Source organism: Microcebus murinus, chromosome X, assembly GCF_040939455.1.
Source record: "Microcebus murinus isolate Inina chromosome X, M.murinus_Inina_mat1.0, whole genome shotgun sequence".
In the NCBI taxonomy this organism is placed as follows: domain Eukaryota; kingdom Metazoa; phylum Chordata; class Mammalia; order Primates; family Cheirogaleidae; genus Microcebus; species Microcebus murinus.
Window position 1 is genome coordinate 4,532,485 of NC_134136.1, and position 27,291 is coordinate 4,559,775.

The 27,291-nt window shown below is 38.5% G+C and overlaps 1 protein-coding gene across 2 annotated transcripts in view; it reads left to right on the forward strand.

Moving 5' to 3' along the window:
- The window catches only part of KIF4A (kinesin family member 4A), a 101,392-nt gene that overhangs the window by 67,540 nt on the left and 6,561 nt on the right, over window positions 1–27,291 (forward strand). For both annotated transcript variants that reach the window (XM_012736231.3, XM_012736232.2), the window contains 13 exons: window positions 1,123–1,226; window positions 2,305–2,449; window positions 3,209–3,319; window positions 6,820–6,903; window positions 7,356–7,469; window positions 13,086–13,241; window positions 13,372–13,472; window positions 17,708–17,837; window positions 19,645–19,815; window positions 20,205–20,312; window positions 21,865–21,942; window positions 22,311–22,406; window positions 22,941–23,123. In XM_012736231.3, the coding sequence (XP_012591685.1) occupies window positions 1,123–1,226; window positions 2,305–2,449; window positions 3,209–3,319; window positions 6,820–6,903; window positions 7,356–7,469; window positions 13,086–13,241; window positions 13,372–13,472; window positions 17,708–17,837; window positions 19,645–19,815; window positions 20,205–20,312; window positions 21,865–21,942; window positions 22,311–22,406; window positions 22,941–23,123 (1,581 nt within the window). The remainder of the gene's footprint in view (window positions 1–1,122; window positions 1,227–2,304; window positions 2,450–3,208; window positions 3,320–6,819; window positions 6,904–7,355; window positions 7,470–13,085; window positions 13,242–13,371; window positions 13,473–17,707; window positions 17,838–19,644; window positions 19,816–20,204; window positions 20,313–21,864; window positions 21,943–22,310; window positions 22,407–22,940; window positions 23,124–27,291) is intronic.

A 27,291-nucleotide genomic window follows, 5' to 3' on the forward strand; every position in this document is an offset into this window, starting at 1 on the left:
GCTGGTCTTGAACTCCTGAGCTCAAACAATCTACTCGCCTCTGCCTCCCAGAGTGCTAGGATTACAGGTGTGAGCCACCATACCCAGCCTACAAAAAGTTTTTAAAAGTTAGCTGGGTGTGGTGACATGCACCTGTAGTTGTAGCTACTCACAAGGCTGAGGCAAGAGGATCACTCAAGCCCAGGAGTTCGAGGTTACAGTGAGCTATTATCGTGCCACTGCACTCCAGCCTGGGCAACAGTACAAGACCCTGTCTCTTAAAAAAAAGAAAAAGAATACACACACACACACACCCCACTCACATGTTATTAACCATTTTAAATATTCAGGGTAACTATAAAGCAATGAGATTGATTTTCGTTGGTTCACTAGGACTCACAGGACTCAGCATATAGTTGTACTTGCGGTTGTTTTATTATAGTGAAAGAAGGCAAAAAGAAAGGCATTTGGGCAAAGTCTGGAGGAAACCAAGTACAAGCTTCCAAGAATTTTCTCCCAGAGGAGTCACAGGAAGCACTTCATTCCTCCAGTAGTGGATTGTTGCAGCCTGTATGAAATGTTGTCTACCAGAGAAGCTCCCCTGAGCCAAGGAGTCCAGGGCTGTCACAGGGGTCAGTCCTGTAGTTATTCTCTGCCTTCTACACACCAAAATTCTAGACTCCCAGAAAAAAGATAGGAATTCAGGGTAAATCATATTGTTTATACAGTTTAGGCATTGTAAGCCACTCATCAGTTAGGGAATGGTGGGAACCCTTCCAAAATCTGAGTTGCCAGATATGAGCCAAGGGCCATCCTTACAAGTAGACCTTTTTTTTAAGGACAGCTTTCTCAAGCCTGCTGTATTAACTCTTTTCTGCATAGAAACTAAGACCAAAGGGATGAAGTGTCTTTCCTTAAGACATGTAGATAGTAAGTGTTGCAGTCAAGATTCAAATGCAGGCTTTTGGATTCCAAACTTTTCCTACTATTCAACTTCAATCTCCATCAAATTAAGAACAAATGATTTTAGTGTGCAACTGAAGTGGTAAAAATTTAATGCATAGTTCTTTGAGATGTGGAATGCTGAAGCGATTTTCTTCCTATGCCAAGTAATGCCTTTCTCTGTGACCTATAACCTTCTAGGATAACATTAAAAATCTAGAACTAGACGTCATCAATCTGCAAAAGGAAAAGGAAGAATTGGTTCTTGAACTTCAGACAGCAAAGAAGGATGTCAACCAAGCTAAGTAAGAATGAAGTCAATAAATGTCATTTCAAGTCCCTACTATGTGTGAGGAGCTTTGGATGGAATAGAGGAATAGAAGACTCACTTACTGCCCCCAAAGGGTTTAAACCTTGTTGTGGAAAGGAGACCTAAACACAAGGAAAGTTAAGTAATTGAGATTTTAAATAACATCTCATTTAGCCAGGTGTAGTGGTTCACACCTGTAGTCTTAGCTGCTCTACAGGCTGAGACAGAAGGATCACTTGAGCCCAAGAGTTGGAGGTTGCTGTGAACTGTGTTTGCACCACTGTACCCCAGTCTGAGTGACAGAGTGAGAGACTATTTCAGAAAAAAAATCTCAGGATGACAGTAAAAGAATATCACAACACAGCACATGATTAGTAGCCAAATACATTTCTTAGGCAATAATTATGTTAAGAGTTCACAGGCAAGAAATATCAATTCAGACTGGTATGATAAACACTTTGTAAAAAGTTAGCATTTGAACTGGCTTTTGAAAGATTATCAGCTCTACTAGATAGCAGCTGTTTCCTTGTCCCTGCACTGATGATAAATTTGCTTGTGGATAGAATTAGTGTCCAGGTTAGTGATTTCAAATAATACCAAGCAAGACAGATAACCAGAACATCCTTTCCCTCAGACCTTTCCTTTATTGGCTATTCTTCCTTCTCTTTACTCAGTGATTCTGTTTTATCTCTCTCTTGAGTCTAAAGCTCATGTTCCTAAAAGTTATGTTGAATGTCTACTTTATATCTCAAAGTTGTGTTATGATAATCAGAATTATTCCTTACAGCTAAAGCGAAGTGAAAGGTCTTCAAAGAACCATCCTTTGGCCACAGTGAGGGGTGTATATTGAGTCAGTTACATTGTTGCATACTCAAAAAAATTTGTTTTACTCTTTGTATGAAGCACCTATTATTGAGGCAGTTTGGGTGGTATTCCTTTTTGTTTAAGATGGCCATGTGACTAGTCACCTATTTTATATATATCAGGGTTGTGAATCTGGGAGTCTAGTATTACGTCTTTTGAAGTCAGGCTTTGCCGCTGGTAGTCTTCACTCTTACAGCATCTGTGTTTAGATTGAGTGAGCGCCGCCGCAAACGTCTCCAGGAGCTAGAGGGACAAATAGCTGATCTGAAGAAGAAACTGAATGAACAGTCCAAACTTCTGAAACTGAAGGAATCCACAGAGTATACGGTCTCCAAACTGAACCAGGAGATACGGGTAATAAACTCTCATCCTTGCATTTACCCCATTGGAATTTACAAACATAGGGGTTCCATTTAGAATTATACTACAGAGGTGTTTTCAGATGAGAAAGTAGCAGGCAGGGTAATTATTTCAAGTGTGTGAGTCTCCACATATGTCTATTTTGCAGAACATTTTGCTGGTAGTCATCTAGAATCTGAATAATGAAACCTTGCTTTGACATTCAGAGTTTAATGTTAGATTCTCTGAAACCAAAAGACAAAGGCATCTCCATATTTAGTGGTGATATTAATATCCTGATCACGATTATGATCATGTGGCATAATTTCATAAAGTAGTAGCAAGATGACAGACATCTAGAGAAAATGCTCAGTTATTCAATGTACAATTTGTAAAATCTACAAAGTGGTGGTTAAAGGTTACAGGTTTGTACTGAAACCTTTAGAATACACTGGTTGCTAAGTGGATTTGTCCTTGAGGCTTAGTAGATAGTCCCTTGAAATTTCACTTATATACAGTGAATTTAGGGCTGGATTTAGCTAATAGGTACATTTTTCTTTTATTTCTTCAGAGTGTTCATTTGTGTAGTCTATACTTGGAAACCCTGTATAAACATAGCAAGGGGTATTATAAGCCTAATCAGAAAATTTGTTGGTGGCCTTCTCAGCCTAACTCTGGTTTTTCTCTCTTCTTAATGATAAGTTTATCCATCTGCACATCAACCTAGAATGAAGTGCAGATGACTAATATTGGTATTGGTATTTGTTTTTACAGATGATGAAAAACCAGCGGGTACAGTTAATGCGTCAAATGAAAGAGGATGCTGAGAAGTTTAGACAGTGGAAGCATCAAAAAGACAAAGAAGTAATGCAGTTAAAAGAAAGAGTAAGTAACTAAAACTTCTCAAGGCCTAGCTAATAAATCTTTCTCTGAGCTGACTAGCAATGTTGATGTTTCTCTTCAAACACCTGGTGTCTCAAAAAATGTGACATATTCATGAATTTAATGGCTTTGTATTAAATGTCTACTATGTACAAGGTGCTATCCACTAGGTACCTTGAGAAATAGAAAGATAAGTAGTATTTGAGCTCTGTTCTTAAAGAATGCCTTGTCTAAAGGGGAAGATACGACATAAGCATGGATTTCTCAAATACAAAGAATGAAAAGATCCGGACCTTAAGAATAGTATGAAATACAAAAGTAAGTAAAAGAAAGGAAAGCAGACTTCCAGTTAGACTGAAAAGATTATAGCTGAATAGGTCCTAAATAATAAATAGGGAGGGTTTTGATAGAGATAAGTACAGGCATTCCAGATAGATGGAACGGTGGGAGCAAAGACAGAGATGACAAATTCGTAAACATATTCAAGAATGGCAAATGGTCCAGTTGGGATGGAGTATAGTAAAAGATTCACTAGGAAAGGTAAGTTTAAACTGCATTATTAAAGATCCAAGAAATTTGAACTTCAATTTGTTAGTATAAAGACTTCTAAGGTTTTTGAGAAACAAAGTGATATCAACAAAATAATGCTTTAGAAAGATATATCTGAGAGTAATATGTAGAACAAACTTTAGTATTGAGAATCTAGAGGCTAGAACATAAGAAGATATTGTCTCATCCAGAAAGATTGTAAGGGCCTGAAAATACACCTAACAACAGAGCACTAAAATATATGAAGCAAACACTGAAGAGAAATGAAAAAGTAGACAAATCAACAGTAGTATTTGGAGACTTTAATACCCCACTTTCAATAATGACAAAAACAAATAGGCACAAGATCAGCAAGGATGTAGGAAACTTCAAGAATATAATTCCTAGGATTTTTACATCTACATTCATAAGAAGTATTGGTCTATACCTTACATACTATGCTAGATTATAAACTAGACCTAATAGACATCTATAGAATGCTCCAACCAACAACAGTAGGATATACATTCTTCCCAAGTGCACATGGAAAATTCTCTAGGCTAGGCCATAAAACGTGCCTCATTAAATTTAAAAGGATTGAAACAATACAAAGTCTACTCTCCAACCACAATGAAATGAAATTAGAGATCAATAACAGAAAGAAATTTGGAAAATTCACAAATATGAGAAGTTAAACAACACAAATAATGAGTCAAAAGGAAGTCATGGAGAAATTAGAAAATATAATATTTTGGGATGAATAAAAACAAAAACACAACATACTAAAACTTATGGAATAAAGCTAAAGCAATGTTTAGAGGAAATTTTATAGTTGTAAATGCTTACATTAAAAATGAAGAAAAGCGCCTATAGTCCCAGCTACTCAAGAGGCTGAGGTGGGAGGATCATTACTTGAGCTTAGGTGTTCAAGACCAGCCTCGGCAACATAGTGAAACTCCATTTCAATTTTAAAAAAAGAAGAAAGATCTCAAATCAATAACCTAGCTTTGCCTGGCATGGTGGTTCACGCCTGTAATCCTAGCACTCTGGGAGGCCAAGGCGGGCGGATTACTTAAGGTCCGGAGTTCAAAACCAGCCTGAGCGAGACCCCGTCTCTACCAAAAATAGAAAGAAATTAATTGACCAACTAAAAATATATATACAAAAAATTAGCTGGGCATGGTGGCACATGCCTGTAGTCCCAGCTACTCAGGAGGCTGAGGCAGTAGGATTGCTTGACCACGGGAGATTGAGGTTGCTGTGAGCTAGGCTGACGCCACGGCACTCTAGCCTGAGCAACAAAGTGAGACTCTGTCTCAAAAAATATATATATAATAAAATAACCTAGCTTTCTGCTTTAAAACACTGAAAAAAAAAAGAGCAAACTAAACCCAAAGCTAGTAGATGGAGGAAATAGTAAAAAATTGGGGTAGAAATTAATGAATTAGAGAAGAGGGAAAATCAATGAAACTAAAAGTTCGTCCTTTGAAACAATCAACAAATACTGATAAACCTTTAGGTGTAGCCTTAACAAGAAAAAAGAGAGAAAAAAAAATCCAAATTACTTAAGTTAGGAATATAAGAGGGACTATCACTACCAGTTTTGCAGAAGGATAGGATTATAATGGACTATGAACAACTGTAAGCCAACAAATGAGATAGCCTAGATGAAATAGACAAATTCCTGGAAAGACAAAAATTTTCAAAACTGACTCAAGAAGAAAGAGAAAATCTTTGTAGACCCGTAATAAGAGATTAAATTAGTAAATTTAAAAACTTCCCACAAAGAAAAGCCCAGGCACAGATGACTTCACTGGTGAGTTCTATCAAACATTTAAAGAGAAAGAATACCTATTTATCAGAAACAATACTATCAAGAAAGTGAATAGCCAATCCATAGATAGGGAGAAAATATTTACAAATCATAGCTGATAAGAGCCTTATATCCAGAATATTTAAAGAACTTTAACAAATTTAAAATAAAAAGATAACCCGGTTTTCAAATGGGCAAAGCAATAAGCACATGAAAAGCTGCTTGGTGTCATTTGCCATCAGGGAAATGTAAATCAAAACCACAATGAGGGCCAGGCTGGTGACTCACGCCTGTAATCCTAGCACTCGGGGAGGCTGAGACAGGAGGATCATTTGAGCTCAGGAGTTTGAGACCAGCCTCAGCAAGAGCGAGACCCCATCTTTACTAAAAATAGAAAGAAATTAATTAGCCAACTAAAAATATATACAAACAATTAGCGGGGCATGGAGGCAAATGCCTGTAGTCCCAGCTACTCAGGAGGCTGAGGCAGGCGAATCATTTGAGCCCAGGAGTTTGAGGTTTGCTGTGAACTAGGCTGACGCCACAGCACTCTAGCCCAGATGACAGAGCAAGACTCTGTCTCCAAAAAAAAAAAAAAAAAAAAAGGAAAAACCTCTTCGTTAGCTGCAGGCTACCTTAATTTTATAAGCGGTTGGCTATATGATAGGCTTCCTCCTTTTTGCCAGCTAATTTGTAGCGACGTAGTTGCTTTTAGGAGAATAACCTTTGGAATGGAAAGACCCTGGTTCTATGATGGGATGGACTGGTAGGGTTGTTGGGGGATAATACTGGTCTATTTCTCAGGCAACCTGAGTCTCAGCTCTATCAATAACTATGTGGAAGGGACTGTTCATTAGATGATCTTTAAGGTTTCACCCAGGTCTCACATTCTATGACATTATTTCTAATAATTAACTTGTGACTGAGACTTCGAGAATTTGGCCAGAGAAATAAGCCAAAGGGAAAAACCACCACCCGTCTACATACAAACATGGTTTCTACAGCTACCAGTTCTTGACTGTGATAGGAGAAGATGAAGGCAGCTTACTGTATTGTATTTAGCCTTACATATCAAGGATGTCTTAAAAGACTCCTTAGTTGTAGTGTAAGTTTTATTTTAGCTAGCTGAGCAGAAATTAAGATCTAACTTTTTTCTTGTCAGGACCGTAAGAGGCAATATGAGCTGCTCAAACTTGAAAGAAACTTCCAGAAACAATCCAATGTGCTCAGACGTAAAACCGAGGAGGTAAGAAAATTCAATCTACTGGGTTAAGTGTATTGTCATCTTCAGGCTCATATGCTGGCAAAGAAATATCTCTTAATGAGCAAGTGTCCTAAGAAACCTGGGATGCTAATCTCGACCAGCAGGCTGGGTGCAATAGCTCATGCCTGTAATCCCAGCACTTCAGCAGGCCAAGGCAGGAGGATCACTTGAAGCCAGGAGTTCAAGACCAGCCTGGGCCCCAAAGCGAAACTCATCTCTACAAAAAATTTTTTAAAAAATTATTCAGGATACAGTGGTATGTACCTGTAATCCTAACCTAACTACTTGAGAGGCTAAGGTGAGAGGATTGCTTGGGCCCAGGAGTTTGAGGTTACAGTGCGCTGTGATCATGCCTCTGCAGTCTAGCTGGGTGACAGAGTGAGACCCTGTCTCTAAAAAAAAAAAAAAATTTACTATGTGCCACTTTTATTTAGGCAGCAGCTGCCAACAAGCGTCTCAAGGATGCTCTTCAGAAACAACGGGAGGTGGCAGATAAGCGGAAAGAGACGCAGAGCCGTGGAATGGAAGGCACTGCAACTCGAGTGAAGGTATGGACAACTTGAAGTGCCATGTCTCTTGTGTACACTGGGAATAGGAAAAAGTGGGAAATGGCTTTTTTTGGTTTAGAAGTAAACACTACAAAATCTAAAGTTCTACCCGAAAGCCTTATTTCCTAAAGGATATGAATGTCTTTGAACTGTTGTTGAAGATCAAGAGTATAGAATCCTTTCTAGTCTTGCCCCTGTTGAGGTTCGGTTACTTTTTTAAACAGCTTTATTGAGTTATAATTGATATATAATAAATTATACATATTATAGTATACAGTCTGATGAATTTAGACACATGTATGGGCCCATGAAGTCATCACCACAATCAAGATAATGACAATATCTATCATCGCCAAAACTTTCTTTGTATCCCTTTGTAATTCCTCCCTCCTCTCCTTGGTCTACCACTCTACTCCTCATTCTGGGCAATGGTTGAACCATTGAGAGGTCCAGGCAACTATTAATCTTTTTTCTGTCACTATATATCTGTTTTCATTTTCTAGAATGTTATAAAAATGGAATCATACAGTATAATTTTTCTGGCTTCTTTTATTCACAATTATTTTGAGATTCACCCATGTGGTTGCATATATCATAACTTCTTTTTATTGCTGAGTGGCATCCCATTCATTGTGTGGCTATACCATAATTTGTTTATACATTCACCTGTTGATGGGCATTTGGGTTTTTTGCAGTTTGGGGCTACTACAAATATGATACTATACATTTATGTACAAATCTTTTTGTGGACATATGCTTTTTATTTCTTTTGTGTAGTTAGCGAGGAGTAGTTGGTTTTCTCGTATGGTAGGTGTGTGTTTTAACTTTTAAGCAACTGCCAAATTGTTTTGCAAAGTGGTTGTACCATTTTACATTCCTACTAACAATGTATGAGGGTTCTAGTTGCTGCATATTCTCACTAATACTTAATATAGTCAATCTTTTATATTTTAGCTATCTGTGGATGGGTAGTGGTACATCATTGTGTTTTTAATTTCATTTCCCTAATGACTAGTGATGTTGAGCATCTTTTCATGTGCTTATTTGCCATATATATGTTCTCTTTTGTGAAGTATCTGTCCAAACGTTTTCCCCATCCTTTTGTGTATTTTTTTTTTCTTGTTAATACTTTCTGGTTTTTTTATTTCAAAATATTAAGGGGGCCGGGCACGGTGGTTCACGCATGTAATCCTAGCACTCTGGTAGGCCGAGGCAGGCGGATTGCTCGAGGTCAGGAGTTCGAAACCAGCCTGAGCAAGAGTGAGACCCTGTCTCTACTATAAATAGAAAGAAATTAATTGGCCAACTAATATATATAGAAAAAATTAGCCGGGCATGGTGGCGCATGCCTGTAGTCCCAGCTACTTGAGAGGCTGAGGCAGCAGGATCGCTTGAGCCCAGGAGTTTGAGGTTGTTGTGAGCTAGGCTGATGCCATGGCACTCACTCTAGCCTGGGCAACAAAGCGAGACTCTGTCTCAAAAAAAAAAAAAAATTAAGGGGCCGGGCACAGTTGCTCATGCCTGTAATCCTAGGACTCTAGTAGGCCAACACAGGAGGATTGCTTGAGGCTAGGAGTTCTAGACCAGCCTGAGCAAGAACAAGACCCTATTTGTACTAAAAATAGAAAAATTAGCTGGGTGTGGTGACACAGGCCTGTAGTCCCAGCTACTCGGAAGGCTGAGGCAAGAGGATCGCTTGAACTCAGGAGTTGGAGGTTGCAGTGAGCTATGAGGACACCACTGCACTCTAGTCAGGGTGACAGAGCAAAACTCTGTCTCAAAAAATATATATTAAGGGAGTACAAATGTTTTTGTTACATGGATACCTTATATAATGCTTAAGTCAGGACTTTTGGGATGTCCATCACTAGAATAGTGTGCATTGGACCTATCTTTTAATTGGGTTGTTTGGATTTTTTTCTTATTAGAATTCTTTATATAGTTTAGATATATCCAACAGAGGACTTCTGTTTTATAAATATTTTCTCCTGAGCCATGGCTTGCCTTTTTATTCTGTAATAGAGTCTTTTGAAGAACAAGATTTATTATTTTGATGCCATCCAATTTATTAATATTTTTTCTTTTATAGTTCATGGTTTTTGTGTCCTGCTTAAGAAATCTTTGCCAAACTCATGGTCACTAAGATTTCCTCCTAAGTTTTCTTCTAAAAGTTGTGTATTTTGAAGCTTTACATTTACCTCTATGATTCATTTTGACTTGACACCTTTATAACAATCAAATGACCGTAGATTTCTTTCTAGATTCTATTTCATTGATCTACATGTCTATTTTTATGCCAATGCCAAAATGTCTTCAATATGGTTGCTTTATAAGAAGTCCTGAAATCAGGTGATATAAGTCATCCAAAGTTGTTATTTTTCAAAATTGTTTTGGGAAAACTGGGTCTTTTATGTTTCCATATAAATTTTAGAATCGGCTTGTCAATATCTACAAAAAACCTTGCTGGGAGTTTGATTAGGATTGCATAGAATTTATAGATCAATTTGAGGAGTATTAACTTCTTAAGAATATTGAGTCTTTAGATCTATGAATGTAGTACATCTCTCCATTTATTTAGGTTTTTTATTTCTGTCAGAAATATTTTAGTTTTTAAGAGTACAAGTGTTACATATCTTTTGTCAAACATATCCCTGAGTATTTTATATTTTTATGATATTAGAAATGGTATTTTTTATTTCCATTTCCAATTATTTGGACATACTTTTTGGTTCTCATAGCTTTTTTATAGAGTCCTTAGTATTTTCTATATAGATGATCATGCCATTTGCAAATAGGGACAATTTTATGTCTACTTTTCCACTCTGTGCTTTTTTTTTTTTTTTTTTGAGACAGAGTCTCACTCTGTTGCCCAGGCTAGAGTGCCGTGGCATCAACCTAACTCACAGCAACCTCAAACTCCTGGGCTCAAACAATCCTTCTGCCTCAGCGTCCCGAGTAGCTGGGACTACAGGCATGCACCACCATGCCTGGCTAATTTTTTCTATATATATTAGTTGGCCAATTAATTTCTTTCCATTTTATAGTAGAGAACGGGGTCTTGTTCTTGCTCAGGCTGGTCTAGAACTCCTGACCTTGAGCAATCTGTCCACGTCAGCCTCCCAGAGTGCTAGGATTACAGGCGTGAGCCACCATGCCCGGCTTTGTGCTTTGTTTTTAACCTCTATCTTGCCTTATGGCACTTGCTAGAACCTCCAGTACAATATTGAAAAGAATAGGTGAGAAACTACATCCTTGCTTTGTTCTCAATCCCGGAGAGAAAGCATTCAGTTTTTCCCTGTAAAGTATGATATTTGCTATGGATTTTTTGTATATGCCCTTTATCAGGTTGAAGAAGTTCCTATTCCTAGTTTGCTAAAGTTTTTATTATGATTTGACATTGGGTTTTTTAAGAAACTTTTTTTTTCTATTTAGAGGATCTTATAGTTTGTTGATTTATTTGTTTTTAGTCTGTTGGTATGTCAAGTGAAATTGATTTTTTCCCCAATTTATTTTATTAAAACATAACTGACAGTAAAATTTACCCTTTTATTGTACAGTTCTGAGTTTTGACAACATGTACACTTGTATAACCACCACAACAATCGAGATACAGAATAGTTCATTTATCCCAAAAATTCTCCTATATCCTTTTGTAATCAGACTCCTCCCATATCACTGGCCCTTGGCAAACACTGAACTATATTCTGTCATTTTTGTTTTCCCTTTCCATAAGTGTCATGTAAATAGAAACATACAGTATGGCTTCTTATACTTGGCATATGCATTTAAGATTCATTCATGTTGTACATGTCAGTAATTTGTGCCATCTTTGTTTTTTCTGTTGAGTAGTATTCCATTGTATGGATGTACCATGGTTTGTTTATTCATTCACCTGTTGAAAGATATATTGGATTTTTTGTTCCAGTTTTTGGCAATTATGAATAAAGCTGCTATTGAAAACTTCACATACAGGTTTCTCTGTAAACAGTAATTATTTCACTTGGGTAAATATCTAGTGGTGGGATTGCTGGGTGATATGGTGAGTATATGCTTAACTTTATAAGAAACTACAAAGTTGTTTATCTAGTTGTTCATTGCGGATACATAGAAATACAATTGATTTTTATATATTAACTTTTATCTTATGACTTTATTGGACTACTAGCTTTTTTGTAGGTTCTTTGGGATTTTCTATGTAGACAATCATGCTGTCTATAAATACAATTTTATTTCTTCCTTTCTAATCTGCATGTCTTTTATTTATTATACTTGCCCTATTGCATTGGCTAGGACCTTCAAGATTATGTTGAGTAGGAGTGGTAAGAGTAGACATCCTTCTGTTCTTTCTAATCTTAGAGGGAAACATTCAGTATTTCCTTGTTAGCTATGATGTTAACTGTAGTTAAAGTTTTTCAAATGCTTTTTGTCTCTGCTTTCTAGATTTGATAAATTACTTTGATTGATAGTCAAATGTGGAACTAGGCTTGTATTTCTTGAATAAATTCCATTTGATCATGATGTATCATCCTTTTTATATATTGTTAAATTCAATAATACATAAAATAAAAATTTTTGTCTAAAATTTTTACATCTTATCATCATCCCAAAGCCTGACTTGCAAAGAGAAAGTAGGCCAAGTGGTATTTTGTCATTACACATTCCCTGTTTTTTAAACTAGAAATCAACCAGGCTGTGCTTATCTTTGACACTAAAAACCCACTGGAGGAAGTACCCTCTTATTAGTCTTTCATAGAGGAAGGAAGTTTTAAGGAACTTTTGATTAACCTTAAGAAAAGACAATTCAGGCTAGGCATGGTGGCTCACGGCTATAATCCTAGCACTCTGGGAGGCCGAGACAGGAGGATCACTGGAGGTCAGGAGTTTGAGACCAGCCTGAGCAAGAGTGAGACCCCATCTCTACTAAAAATAGAAAGAGGCCGGGCACGGTGGCTCACACCTGTAATCCTAGCACTCTGGGAGGCCGATGTGGACAGATTGCTCCAGGTCAGGAGTTCGAAACCAGCCTGAGCAAGAGCGAGACCCTGTCTCTACTATAAATAGAAAGAAATTAATTGGCCAACTAATATATATATAGAAAAAGTTAGCCAGGTATGGTGGCACATGCCTGTAGTCCCAGCTACTTGGGAGGCTGAGGCAGGAGGATCACCTGAGCCCAGGAGTTTGAGGTTACTGCGAGCCATGATCACACAACTGCATTCCAGCCTGGGTGACAGAGTGAGACCCTATATCTAAAAAGAAATAAATAAACAATAAAAATAAAATTTTAAAAATAGAATTGATAATAAAAATATTCTTCAATTCAATATCATGAACTAGTTAGGGGCAAAGAACAAATGTTAAGGAGAAAATAAAGAACAAGGCACATAAAAATGCTAGGATATCTGGAGAAAGTCTCTTTCTTGTGACTTTTTAGGATATTGCTATTAAAGGCTCTAAGAGAGGTCCTCACATTTTTGGTGAGTATAAGTATGAATGGAAATCACACTGCTAGTTATTTGGGCTCTGGTCCAAATGAAATTAAGTCTGGAGCTGAATCTAGCCCATGGACCAGTGATTCCTCATCCCTAACCCAGACACCACTGATTTCTCTTCTAGAATTGGCTTGGAAATGAAATTGAGGTGATGGTGAGTACAGAAGAAGCCAAACGCCATCTGAATGACCTTCTTGAAGACAGAAAGATCCTGGCTCAGGATTTGGCTCAACTCAAAGAAAAAAAAGAATCTGGCGAGAATCCACCTCCTAAACTCCGAGTAAGTAGCTTTATGAAAGAAAAAAACGTTACCAATAATCAGACTCTGCATTCCCCAGAAATCCTCACCGCTTTGGAAGATTACTTTCCTTTTAGTACTTCACCCTTGTTCCCACTATTCTTCTTTACAGAGGCGTACATTCTCACTCGCTGAAGTGCGTGGTCAAGTTTCAGAGTCAGAGGATTCTATTACAAAGCAGATTGAAAGCCTAGAGACTGAAATGGAACTCAGGTAAGGAGACTATCACTGAGGCATTATAAAAACTTACTCCTGGAACCAAAAATAGAACCCACTGAGGCCGGGCATGGTGGCTCATGCCTGTAATCCTAGCACTCTGGGAGGCTGAAGCAGGAGGATCACTGGAGCTCAGGAGTTCGAGATCAGCCTGAGCAAGAGTGAGACCCCACATCTACTAAAAAAAAAAAAATATATAGAAAAAATTGGCCAGGCAACTAAAAATAGAAATAAGAAAATTAGCTGGGAGTGGTGACATGTGCCTGGTAGTCCCAGCTACTCAGGAGGATAAGGCAGGAGGATCACTTGAGCCCAGGAGTTTGAGGTTTCTGTCAGCTAGGCTGATGCCATGGAACTCTAGGCCAGGCAACAGAGCAAGACTCTGTCTCAAAAAAACACCATTGGCCAGGCACAGTGGCTCATGCCTGTAATCCCAACATTTTGGGAGGCCAACGTGGGAGGATCAATTGAGGTCAGGAATTCAAGACCAGCCTAGGCAACATAGTGAGACCCCATCTCTACAAAATAATTTTTTTAATTAGCCAGGCATGATAATGTGTGACAGTAGTTCCAGCTACTCAGGAGGCTGAGGTGGGAGGATCACTTGAACCTAGGATTTAGAGGCTATAGCGTGCTATGATCACACCACTGCACTCCAGCCTGGACAACACAGCAAGATCCTGTCTCTTAAAAAAATAATAGAAAACTATTAATCCGGTGATTCAAAAGCCAGTTTTTCAAAAGCTTTGTGATGGTGGAAAAACAAAAGAAAATAACAATTTTTTGAACTGGATGTTTCACTAGACATGTTAGATACAATTTTCTCATTCAGTTTCTTTGACATCCTGTGAGGTAAGTATCATTATTCTCACTTCAGAGATCTAAAATGAAGTTCAGCAATCTTAGGAAATTTGCAATAGATATTAATGGGCTAACAACACAGCTGGGATTCAAAACCCAAGTCCATGCTCTTTGCAATACACTACAATTTTTGATGTAGTAGTATCTCTGAAATGTAGAACTAAGAACAGAATTTTAGAGGAACCCAAGAAATGATAATAGAAGAGCAACAACACAGGAGAACTTCAGAGATCATTAACAAAAGAGATATCATGTAACATACAAGTAAAGTTATCACAAAAAGTAAATGAGATTAGTTAGGTGCATACTACAGTACTTGGCACATTAGAAATGCTCAGTTAATGTCCTTCTCTCCCTCTTCCTGGCTCTAAGACCAGAAATTATGCCACACAGCCTCTCTAATCACTATTATTGTCTTTTAAGCAGTTTATGAAATCTAGAAGGAACAGAACTTTGATAGAAACTTTATAGTGTCTTAGGAAAATAGAACTTTATTTTCCAGAAGACCTGGGGATCATTTAATTTGGTTTTAGCAATACATACTAGATGTTTATCTTTGGATACATCTGTAAATTACTCAACATTTGAGTTCCTACTTTGTGCTGCACTGGATGCAATTGGGATATACAGAAAAAAATGATGGCATTATCTTTGCTGTCAGGTGGAAATAGTATAATTGCTCATAGTGGTATGTTAGAATCATTTGTTAAGATTTCAGGAATGTCTTAAACCATTGATGACTTACAATTGGTTATAGTGAGAATATTTACACCACAGAAAAGGTACAAATCAAAGCTGGTTTTTAAAGTGCTTGTCGTTAAACATTTACCTGTATGCCACATGCACAAGTAAATGATTATGTAAATGTAGGGCAGGTGCTAAGTCAATGGAATTAGACAGAGGTGAGTTTAATTAGGGGAATTTTCCTAAAGTTGATGATACTTAAACTAAATTTTGAAATAGATAAGGGACGTGAATTGTCAGAGAAGATAGGAAAGGGCCAATGACAGATGATTACTTTGAAGTGTTCTGTCCCACCTCTTCCAGAAGTTTTCCCAGACTCTTCATCCCTCACTAATCTTCCCCTTCTCTAAACTCTTGCAGAACTTAATATACTCAATTATGTGCTACAGAGGACATGTTATCTTTGTATTTGTTTATTATTTTATGTTTTAGTTTTATAAATCTAAAGACAAATTTTAAGCTTGTTGAAGAAAAGGACTACACGTTAGACCAGGGTTCTCAAAGTGTGGTCCACAGACCCCTGGGAGTCTCCAGGAGCCTTTCAGGGAGTCCAAACAGTCAAACCTATTTTCATAATAATACTAAGACCTTATTTGTCGGTTTACTATGTTGACATTTGCACTGATAGCGCAAAAGCAGTTTAGCAGACTAAACTGCTAACACCCTAGGTTGAATGAAAGCAGTGGTACCAACCTGAGTCAGTAGTCATTGTATGCTTCATGACTACACACTCTCAGTTTAAAACAAAAAAAGCCAGTCTTAATTAAGAGTGGTTTTGATAAAGCAGTAAAAATTGTTAATTTTATTAAATCTTGACCCTGAAGTTCATGTCTTTTTAATATCCTGAAGTAGAAAGAACACATCAGGCATTTCTGCTGCATGCTGAATATAATGATTGTCTCAAGAAAAGCATTATGTGATTGAGGTGTGAGCTCAACAGGCCTCTTTTTGCATGGAACACCATTTTTACTTGAGTGAACAACTGACAGACAAACTATGGTCATGCACACTTGGTTACTTTGGCAGACATATTCTCAAAAATAAACAGAGTGAGCCTGTTGCTTTAAGGAAAACAATGGACAGTGTTTGTTACCAAAGATAAAATTTGAGTTTTCAAGCAAAATTTTAAATTTTGGAAAACTTGTATCTGCCACCATTGACAGTTTTTCATGATTTTTCTGATAAGATCAGTAGTGATATTAGCAAGTATTTTTTAATATATAATGAAATATATTAACATTTGGGAGATCTGCATGACTCAGTGAACTAATATTGTCCAAATGACATGTTACAGAACCATGTATAGGTAAAAGATCCATTCAGATTGCAAGATAGGCCAATGAATTTTAATATAAGAGTACAAAAAGTTTATTAATAATAATCTGAGATTCCACATTGTAACTAACTTTAAGGAACTACCACTTGTTGCATTTTGGTGTAGTATCAAAGAAGACTGTCCACAATTATCTGAAAAGGCTATTAAAATACTCTTCCCTTTACCATCTGCATATCCATGTGAGGCCAGATTGTCTTCATTTACATCAACTAGAACAACATATCACAAAAGATTGAATGCAGAGGGAGCTGTGAGAATTCAGCTATCTTCAACTAAGCCAGACATTACAGAGATTCACAAAAATGTAAAATAATTCCATTCATCTCACTAAATGATTTTGTTTTGGAAAATGTTATTTTTTATAAAATATGTTAATGTACAATGGGTTTGTTATTTTTAAGTGAATTAATATTTAAATTGTTCTCAATTTTACTTTCTAATACTATAAATATCTATAGGTATAACACATGTGAATAGAATTTCTAGAGGTGCTCAATAATTTTGAAGAATGTAAAGGGGTCCTGAGCCCCCAAAATTTGAGAACTGCAGTCTTAGATTAATTTTATAACCATCCTTCCTTATAGTACCTAACATAGCACTGCATATTAAACACATTCTGATATGTTCCCTCTCATTAGACACAGAACAAATTTGAGAAGAAAGCTATTAATGAAACTAAAATATTGTGCAGACCTTGGTCTATTAGGCCATACTACATCAGAAAGACCATACTAGATCAGGAAGCTATAACAAGGATTAGAGTATAAACTTTTATTAGAAATTTCTTGGTCCTGTGGCAAGCACTTCAAGATAACCTCTCATAATACCAGCCATAGGTGTCAGTTTGGTATTTGCTTCTAGCAAAGAGCAGCTACCTGTTTGTTCTTTTGAGATTTTTTCCTTCTCCAACCTGAATCTTACCCTTACATGGGTGGCCCCAACCATATCACAGTCTGAGCCTATATGGCCTGAAGACAAAGTTACGTTATAGTTAATCCCCTACAATAAAAGCCTTAGTATAATAAATCTTTCTACATTCCACCATATGACCCATTTATTTCAACCAATATTTAATAAAATAAAACCATTTGGATAGTCCATTGGAGTCCCTTTGTAAGAGGTTTTGAAATACTATATAAAATCCTAACTGGATGACTCAACCATTGTTCAAATGATATTAAACTAATAGCTCCACCCGTAAAATTATTTGAAGTTTCTCCTTAGAGCTCTTCCCCCTTCTCCTTGATATTGAGGCTACTCACAATAAAGCTCACTGTTTCTTTCCCTGAAGGAGTGCTCAGATTGCTGACCTACAGCAGAAGCTGCTGGATGCAGAAAGTGAAGACAGGCCAAAACAACGGTGGGAGAATATTGCTACCATTCTGGAAGCCAAGTGTGCCCTGAAATATTTAATTGGAGAGGTAAACATCACTCTTCCTACCAGCAATTAGGAGTCTGGTTGTGTAGGTTGAAATAAGATGTTAACCTTGGAATACTGTCATAGTGTTATTGCCACTTTTCATGGTAGAAACCCCAATGACACTAACATTAGAGAATTTAGTGGGTAAAGGTTCGTGTAAACAACTACAGGCCAGTCACTTATGAAAATATAATATGACTGGCAAATTGATACCCATTGTGCCTGGCATATAGCAAGCATTCAATAAATGTTAGCTGTTGTTATTAGGAAAAGACCAGGATGCCATAGTGGGTCACTGGCTAAACATGAACTATTATATTGTACTACTTTCTAAAACACCTATGAGATGTATATTCAAAACATTTAAGATACAATCTAGAAAAGGGAAAACCTAAGCATCTTTTGACAAAAATTCATTTTAAGGCTGGGCATGGTGGCTCATGCCTATTATCCTAGCACTTTGGGAGGCTGAAGCAGGGGGATTGCTTGAGGCCAGGAATTTGAGACCAGTCTGAGCAAGAGTGACATCCCATCTCTACCAAAAAAGAAAGAAAAGAGAAATTAGCTGGGTGTGGTGGCACATGCCTATAGTTCCAGCTACTTGGAAGGCTGAGACAGGAGGATCACTTGAGCCCAGGAGCTTGAGGTTGCAGTGAGCTATGCTGATGCCACTGCACTCTAGCCCAGGTGAGAGAACAAGACCCTGTCTAAAAAAAAGAAAAAAAGATTCATTTTAAGGTAAAGCCATCTTCACTGACCTTAAAATTGTCACAGGCCAGGCGCAGTGGCTCACGCCTGTAATCCTAGCACTCTGGGAGGCCAAGGCGGGCAGGTCGCTCGAAGTCAGGTGTTCAAAACCAGCCTGAGCAAGAGCAAGACCCCGTCTCTACTAAAAATAGAAAGAAATTAATTAGCCAACTAAAAATATATTTTAAAAAATTAGCTGGGCATGGTGGCACATGCCTGTAGTCCCAGCTACTCGGGAGGCAGAGACAAGAGGATCGCTTGAGCCCAGGAGTCTGAGGTTGCTGTGAGCTAGGCTGATGCCATGGCACTCTAGCCCGGGCAACAAGAATGAGACTCTGTCTCAAAAAAAAATTATATTGTCACAAGAAGAATGAAAGTTGATCACCTCTGGCAATTGAGGTATTTTCACTCAAGACAAACATACAAACTCCAAATCCAGAAGTTTGAACAATGTTACCCTTTGTATATTTTTGTGTTGGGTTAGCAGATTTGTTCCACTAAGGAAATTCTGATTAGTTTGTGAACACTGGTATTTACAATATTCACCATTTGGGCTAATAGTCAAAGTAAAATTAGGCCAGCATAGGATATCAGTGTAGCCTGAAAAGCCAGGTCTGCATTCTCAGCTAATGTATCTACGAGTTCTGACATGTGAATACATACATTCTGAAATGGGACAAAATTAGCCATAAGGGTGTGTCCTGTGGATTTCTCTTTAAAATTAAGGAAGAACTTCTTAAATACCAGAATTTGGAGTTGTCAGATACTGTTTACTCTTGCCTTGAGGCAGAACAAGAAATAAAATGACCTTAGCAGTGGCTTCTAACCCCAAGATATGTATCTCAGCAGAAATAAGGACTCTTAGCCTGGGAATTGAACAGTAGTGTTGTTACTATTCAGTGTTAGAATCTATATGACATGAAAACATAAGAATGAACTTAGACATGGAGAAACTTGTCTCAGACCATTTCAAGAAAACTAACATTTTCCTACCTAATGAATGGGGGAGGGAGGAAGGTTGTCATTTTCCAAATAAACTGATCTTCTTTTATCCCTTCCAGCTGGTCTCCTCCAAAATACAGGTCAGCAAGCTTGAAAGCAGCCTGAAACAGAGCAAGGCCAGCTGTGCTGACATGCAGAAGATGCTGTTTGAGGAACGAAATCATTTTGCTGAGATAGAGACAGAGTTACAAGCTGAGCTGGTCAGAGTGGAGCAACAGCACCAAGAGAAGGTAAACTCTATCAAGCCAAGAAACTTAACAGAGAAACTAGCATTGTCTTTTGTTGTTAGTTTAAAAATGTAGGGGGATATGAAGTTTCCTTCAAAAGGCCATATGGTCCTTTCCAAATTTTGCAAATATGAGGAAACCTGAAACAGACAAGTGACTTGTCTGAGTTTACACATACCAGTGACAATCTCTGTGTTAGCCTCCAACTTGAATACTAACGTTAACATGCTGAGAAACATTGGTGCTGGGCTTACTCCTTTAAACTATGAGAGCAAAAGATAACAATTTTACTTCTAAATCACAAAAATCATCTGGATCACTGCTTGAACTAAGTCAAAATTCCTTTTCCCCTTGTTGTTTAATACTGCCCACTGGCTTGTGTCTTTTTCTAGGTGCTGTACCTTCTCAGCCAACTGCAACAAAGTCAAATGGCAGAGAAGCAACTAGAGGAGTCAGTCAGCGAAAAGGAACAGCAGCTGTTGAACACACTGAAGTGTCAGGTTTGATGACAAGGGAGAGGTCCCCAGAGATGGGTTTCATAGGCATGAGAATCCAGTCTCATTTAGATCATTGTACTTGTGGCAAAGCATAATTAAGTGCTAACAAAAAATTTATAATGGTAGCCTCTACTGTCTTTGGTCCTATTTGGTCAAGTTGGTGGCACTTAGAGTATAGCCACACATAGGAATAACCTCATTTTTTTTTAGGCCGGGCGCGGTGGCTCACGCCTGTAATCCTAGCTCTTGGGAGGCCGAGGCGGGTGGATTGCTCAAGGTCAGGAGTTCAAAACCAGCCTGAGCAAGAGCGAGACCCCGTCTCTACTATAAATAGAAAGAAATTGATTGGCCAACTGATATATATATATATAAAAAAAAATTAGCCGGGCATAGTGGCGCATGCCTGTAGTCCCAGCTACTCGGGAGGCTGAGGCAGAAGGATCACTCGAGCCCAGGAGTTTGAGGTTGCTGTGAGCTAGGGTGAGGCCACGGCACTCACTCTAGCCTGGACAACAAAGTAAGACTCTGTCTCAAAAAAAAAAAAAAAAAAAAAAGAAAAAAGGAATAACCTCATTTTTGATACCAAAACAACAGTAAATACTCCATACCAGACTTTGAGGCCTCCTCATTCTTTTCTTCAACCTCGAGCTCTAAAGAGTTGAGGAAATGAAGTCATCCAGTAGTTACGTAGCATCCTAGGAACATTCAGCTCTATCTTTCTTTTCTTTCTTTTTTTTTTTAAGGCAAGCATAAAAATGAGGTTTATCAAGGAGAGCAAGATAGGATTATAGAGCAAAAGCAAGATATAGGTTTACAGAGTGAGATACATACGCCACAGATGACTACTGGACCCACTGTTGCAGGAAAGAGAGAGAGAGGACAAAAAGGCCAACTCTATCTTTCTGAGCTTATTCTTCTGAGCTGGGACCTGACATGTTTGTGAAATGCCTGGGGTCTAAAATTCTTCTACAGGCTAGGAACACCACACCCTTTAGTAACATGTTGGAGCACTATTTTAGTCTAACTTAGAATCTTTTTCCTGATCCATCAGTTTCCTTGGCACGTCCCATCTAAGACATAATCAAGCTAGTTAAGGTTGTATACATGAATCTGGTTATCTTAAGTGCCAGGAAGTTTGATCAAGTTCATAAGAGTGGCACATAAACTGCCTAGTCTATGCTGAGAAGGGTGAACAGAAGCATCTGTAGACTTCAAGGAAACAGAACTAATTTTCTGTGGGTTTCTTAATCAGCATCCTGAGTTGAAAGGGGATATGAAGCTAGAGAATGGAAAAGAATAAGGAAGGCTTTTAGAACAGAGCCCATGGTCCCTACAAGTGTGGTCAGAGCTGCTGGGGAGCATTGGAATAGAAGTGGCATTCAGGGTACCTAGGAACTGGGAATCAGACATCTTTCTGGGTGCCAATGCCTGCTGTGCAAAAACCATCTGCTGCCAGCAACTTGGCAGCAGTATGTTTTCATCTATGTGAGTTGTTTGGTAACCCACATGTAATGCCCAAAATAACCCCACATATCACTGCACTATCTGGAAATAGGATGAAGAACTTGAAAAGATGCGAGAAGTGTGTGAGCAAAATCAGCAGCTTCTCCGAGAGAATGAAATCATCAAACAGGTAATACAGTTTCCCATTCACTTGATGAGTCCTCGGAGGCCCTGCTGCTACTGAGGCTAGCTCTTGGGAGCAACCCTCAGTATGGTGACTTGGCTCTATTTTATGAGGTCTACATTGAGTTTCCACGTGATATAGTTGTATACATTTCAAAGTGATGTAAACACAAGTTTTAAAATTTGCCCTTTTCTGAATCTAATATTATTGATGTTGGAAAGTGGGAGCCCTTCAACCTACGCTACTGTAACCCGCCTCACTTTACTGTGGTTTAAAATTGAGCTAGCTTCAGTCTGGAATCTTTGTGTTTTAGCCATGAACACTCCCAGAAGCTGCTCTGCGTTTATACACTTTGTCTCTCTTTTTTTAAATAGAAACTGACCCTCCTCCAAGTAGCCAGCAGACAGAAACATCTTCCTAAGGATACCCTTCTATCTCCAGACTCTTCTTTTGAATATATCCCACCGAAGGTAAAATGCTCAGTGCCTGTGATACCTTTGCATAGCCTAGGTTTGGGGTGAGTGTGCTAAAATCACCTTTTATAAGAGATTGAGAGTTAAAATCCCAAATTCTAGCATCTCAATTTTCCCTGGAGTCCTAGGTAAAACCAAAATACAATCCTAAGAAAAATAGGCATTCTCCCTCCTCAGAAGGCTGACTTTTGGCCACACACAGACTTTATCTAACACAACTGAGGAGGAGGAACAGGGGAAAAGAACAATAATGTTCAGCTGTCCATCCAAAGATACTTATCTCCTCCTATCATTAGTTCTCCCTTCCTCCCTCAGATTGGTCAGCCTTCAGTTTCTGTCCCTTCAAAGATTCTGTGAAGCCAAAGGCTAAAGCAGGTTTTCTTCTGATTGGTAAAGCCAAGTGGAGTATATTTGAGGGAGTCTGAAATCTCTGCTCTGAGAATATAGCTGGCAACAGCTACTGGGAAGATATTATGCATATGTATTTTTTAAATTTTTATTAAATAAATGTTCCAAACTTTTTTTTTTAAGCCAAAACCTTCTCGTGTTAAAGAAAAGTTCCTGGAGCAAACCATGGACATCGAGGATCTAAAATATTATTCAGAGCATTCTGTGAATGAGCATGAGGATGATGATGGTGACGGTGATGATGGGGATGATGAGGAATGGAAGCCAACAAAATTAGTTAAGGTGTCCAGGAAGAACGTCCAAGGGGTAGGAGCTAGCTCTTCAACTCTGTCAGAAGTTCTAATCATTAATATTCACTGCCGCTGGGATAGCTTTCTGAATCTAGGAATGTGCTGGCCCCATATCCTTTGGATTCCATTCAAAGGACACTTTGGATCCCATTCAAAGACTCCACTAAGGGGTGGCTTTGGGGCCAGCTCTGTGTAGAATCTGGGGCTAATATAGAGGGCTGCCTGAGTGTACAAGTTGGCTCTCTTCGTGTTTTCAGGTTCTTACCAGTCTGAATAGGTACTGTACCATACCATTTCATTGAGGCTGATTCCAAAGTGACCATAACAATCCTTCATATTTTTATAGTACTTTACAGTTTACAAACCATTCTCATATATTATGTCTTTTAATCATCACAAAAAATCCAGTGAGGTATCTATTATTTGCATTTTATAAATGGGCCTCAAACCCATAGGAGGGAAACAACCTTGTCATAAAACGAAGTGACAGTCAGGACTTGAAACCAAATATTATGACTCCAAGTCCAGTTTTTTTCCACCACACCATCGTCATGTCAGTAAAAACTGCAGACCCAAGCTAAGTGGGTACTCTGTCTTCCTTGCCTACTAAAGTGATTTTGCTCACTAGACTAAGGGGCAAAGGGAATTACAGGAAAAGCCAATAATTAAGATCAAACACACCAAGTTAAGGCTAGTTAGGAACAATCTGACTTAGGTATGCTTTATTTACTTACACAATGATAGTCCTACATAATTATCAAACCTAAATGTTTTACATTGGAACATGAACTTCCCAGGCACTACAGTTCACCACCACTACCTGAACTGTGCCCTATAGCCACATTCCACTTAAAGAAAACAGTTCACAAATTACCTTAGCTGGTTTCCTAGAAAGTTTCTGTATTTGATTAGCTAATAGTTCACTATATGGCGAACTAAGCCTTGTGAGGCCACAACACCAGAACAAAGCAAGTCACAAAGTACAGACAGCCATGGTGGTCAATCAGAGTCATCAGGAATGCAATATATCATGTGCTCAGAGTTGGACTAAGAACTCATCCTTAGCCTCAGAGAGTTTATAATCTAATGGGAAAAAAAGGCAAAGAATAGATGCATACTATAGAACCTCAGCATATTCATCTCAGGGAAATGGACTGAGAGCATGTTTTGTTTTGTTTTGTTTTGGTTTTTGTTTTCTTTTGTTTTGTTTAGAGACAAGGTCTCTCTCTGTTGCTCAGGCCAGAATGCAGTGGTGTAATCCTGGTTTACTATAAACTCAAACTCCTGGGCTCAAAGCACCCTCCTGCCTCAGCCTCCCAAGTAGCTGGGACTACAGGCCATGCCACCACAACCAGCTAATATTGTGTTTGTTTTTTGTAAAGACATGGTCTCACTATGTTGCCCAGGCTTATCTTGAACTCCTGGCCTCAAGTGATCCTCTCACTTCAGCCTCCCAAAGTGTTGGGATTATAGGCATGAGCCACTATGGCTGGCAAGTACTGAGGGGTTTTTAAGAGTGACTATAAAGCCAAACCAAGGAGGTATAGTTTAGGAAGATGCCATGAAAGAAGTAACGATTGCTACATTATCAGACGAAAAAGGAAATAAAGTCTAGGAAACAACTGGGAGAACATTTCTGGTACAATGAATAGTATATTGCAAAGACTTGAATATGGTAGAGAAACAGAGGATTCAGACACGTGGAGAAAATAGGGCAGAATGTGTCTGTCTTTCATTTGCTTGACGAGCATTTATGGATGCTCTACTGTGGTCAAAGTGGAGCGCATGAGCTGAATGTAGATTAAAAGGTCAGTTAAGTATTAATAATAGGAGGCAGAGTCGAGAAGTACACACAGAAATGAATGGCAGAGGGCATAAAATCTCTGGAAAGGAGTTTCCAAATGTGAAGCAAATGAGTATGCTTGTCCTCAACGAAAGCTTGATGTATTATAGCACTGTTGCTCTAAGCTTAAAAGGGAAATATAGAAGTATAACAAATATTGCAAGTAAATATTTGCTATCCATGATAAATCTTATTTCTAAAGCAATGAGAGATGATTCTTTTCTAGGCTTTTCCTCAATTTTATAATTTGGGAGGTGAATATAACTGGATTTTAAGGGGAGCAAGTTGGCCTAAAATCTACTTTCTCCCTTTTGGCAACCTCAAAGTACATGGATGTTTTGACTGCCAGTAGACACATTATCTATAGACCTTGATGCTTTGCATGAAGACCATCTTTATTATTATTGCTTGAACCCAGTTGCAGGCTGGTATTATTATTAGTTGACTACAAAGGAGATTGTAGCAAGTACTAAAATGATGACTTGTCCAGAGTTAATGGCTTCCTCACTCAGCCACATATCCTGTATGTACTAAGGAGATGCTGAGGGGTAGGTTATGTGCTATAGTAGAAAAAGTAATAACTTAGATGGCAGAGAGACATGAGTTCTAGTCTTGAGTTTGCCACTGATTTATTGGGTGACCTTGAGCAAGTCACTTAATCTCCCTGGGACTCAGATCCCTTAGCTATGCAACAAAGGGACTATATTAGAATAGATGACATATAAATTCCCTTCAAGGGCTAAAATCTTGAGTCAAAGTAATAGTCAAAGTTGTGTAAATGGTTGGCTAGCACTTGTGTTGATAAAAAAAGAGAAAAAAATAAAAAAGGTTTTAATAATACTACCTTTATATGATGTTATGCAGTATTTGAGAAGTTAGAAGGAATATATGCAAAAACACCTTATGAAGGATAAAATATCATATAAGTGTTATTATTAAAGCACTATAAGCATTTTATAAATAGTCTCATCTGTCACCTTTGGCAGACAAAAAGGCAGCAGGCATTCTTGCCCCTGCCTTACTCTTTATGTTAAAATTTTGACCAGATCTTATCCTTCTAAGATACAGGGTAATACTATATAGTCAGTGCTAGGAGAATTATAGACTCTAAAGCAGTAGTTCTCAACCCTAGCCACACATTGGAATCCCCAAGAGAGCTTTTAAACATGAAGCCTGGGACCCCACCCCCAGATGTTCTAATTTAATTGGTCTGAGGTAGGACCTGGCCTTTTTGAAAAGCTCCCCAGAGATTTGTTATGTGCAGCCAGGGTTGGGAACCACTGGCTTAAGGAAACCCCAGAGGTCTTTTGGCTCTGTTTCGTACTCTTTATAAAGAATCCCTCTATTACTTCTCAACTATGGTGCTGAGACATGCTGGTGGGTTGCCAGTAGTTGTGATACACCCCCCACACACACATACATGTATATTTGCAGTTATGACTGTGGTAAAGTCACACTTCCGTTCTGACATTCTGATCTGCTTCCTGGCGTGAGAGAGAATAGGATAAAGTTACAGCTTGGGCACGTGGCATGTGACTATATCTGTCAAGTGTGCCATGACTATTATATAATACAACTACTAGGTGTTTATCTAGCCTCTGTTTGCTTGAAGACTTCTAGCAGGGGGAAGCTCGTGGTCTCATGGGGCAACCCATTATATTCCACTAATTGTTAAAAAGTTGTCCCTTGTTTAGCTGAAATGTGCTATCCTATAAATCATCCAAATGAGTCTTGGCTATGTAAAAATCTAATCATTTTTCTTTATGACAGCCCTTCAGATACTGCTCTCATAATAATATCCCTTTGGATAAAATCGAGAAACGTAGACAGGGTAACAGAGCATGTTTGAAGCATTTAGATGAATTTGCAAATGGCCAAAGGACCACACCCAGGCGATAGCAATCAATGGATCAATGGATCGGTGTCATCCTGGTGAGGTATCCCTAGGACATGTGAGGTGGCTCATGCCTGTAATCCTAGCACTCTGGGAGGCCGAGGCCAAGGCCGAGGCGGGCGGATTGCTCGAGGTCAGGAGTTCGAAACCAGCCTGAACAAGAGCGAGACCCCATCTCTACTATAAATAGAAAGAAATTAATTGGCCAACTAATATATATAGAAAAAATTAGCCGGGCATGGTGGCGCATGCCTGTAGTCCCAGCTACTTGGGAGGCTGAGGCAGGAGGATCGCCTGAGCCTAGGAGATTGAGGTTGCTGTGAGCTAGGCTGACGCCACGGCACTCTAGCCTGGGCAACAGAGTGAGACTCTGTCTCAAAAAAAAAAAAAAAAACAACTATCTTTTGCCCTGACATAATCAAAGCAGCAAAGGTTTTTTGTTATCAT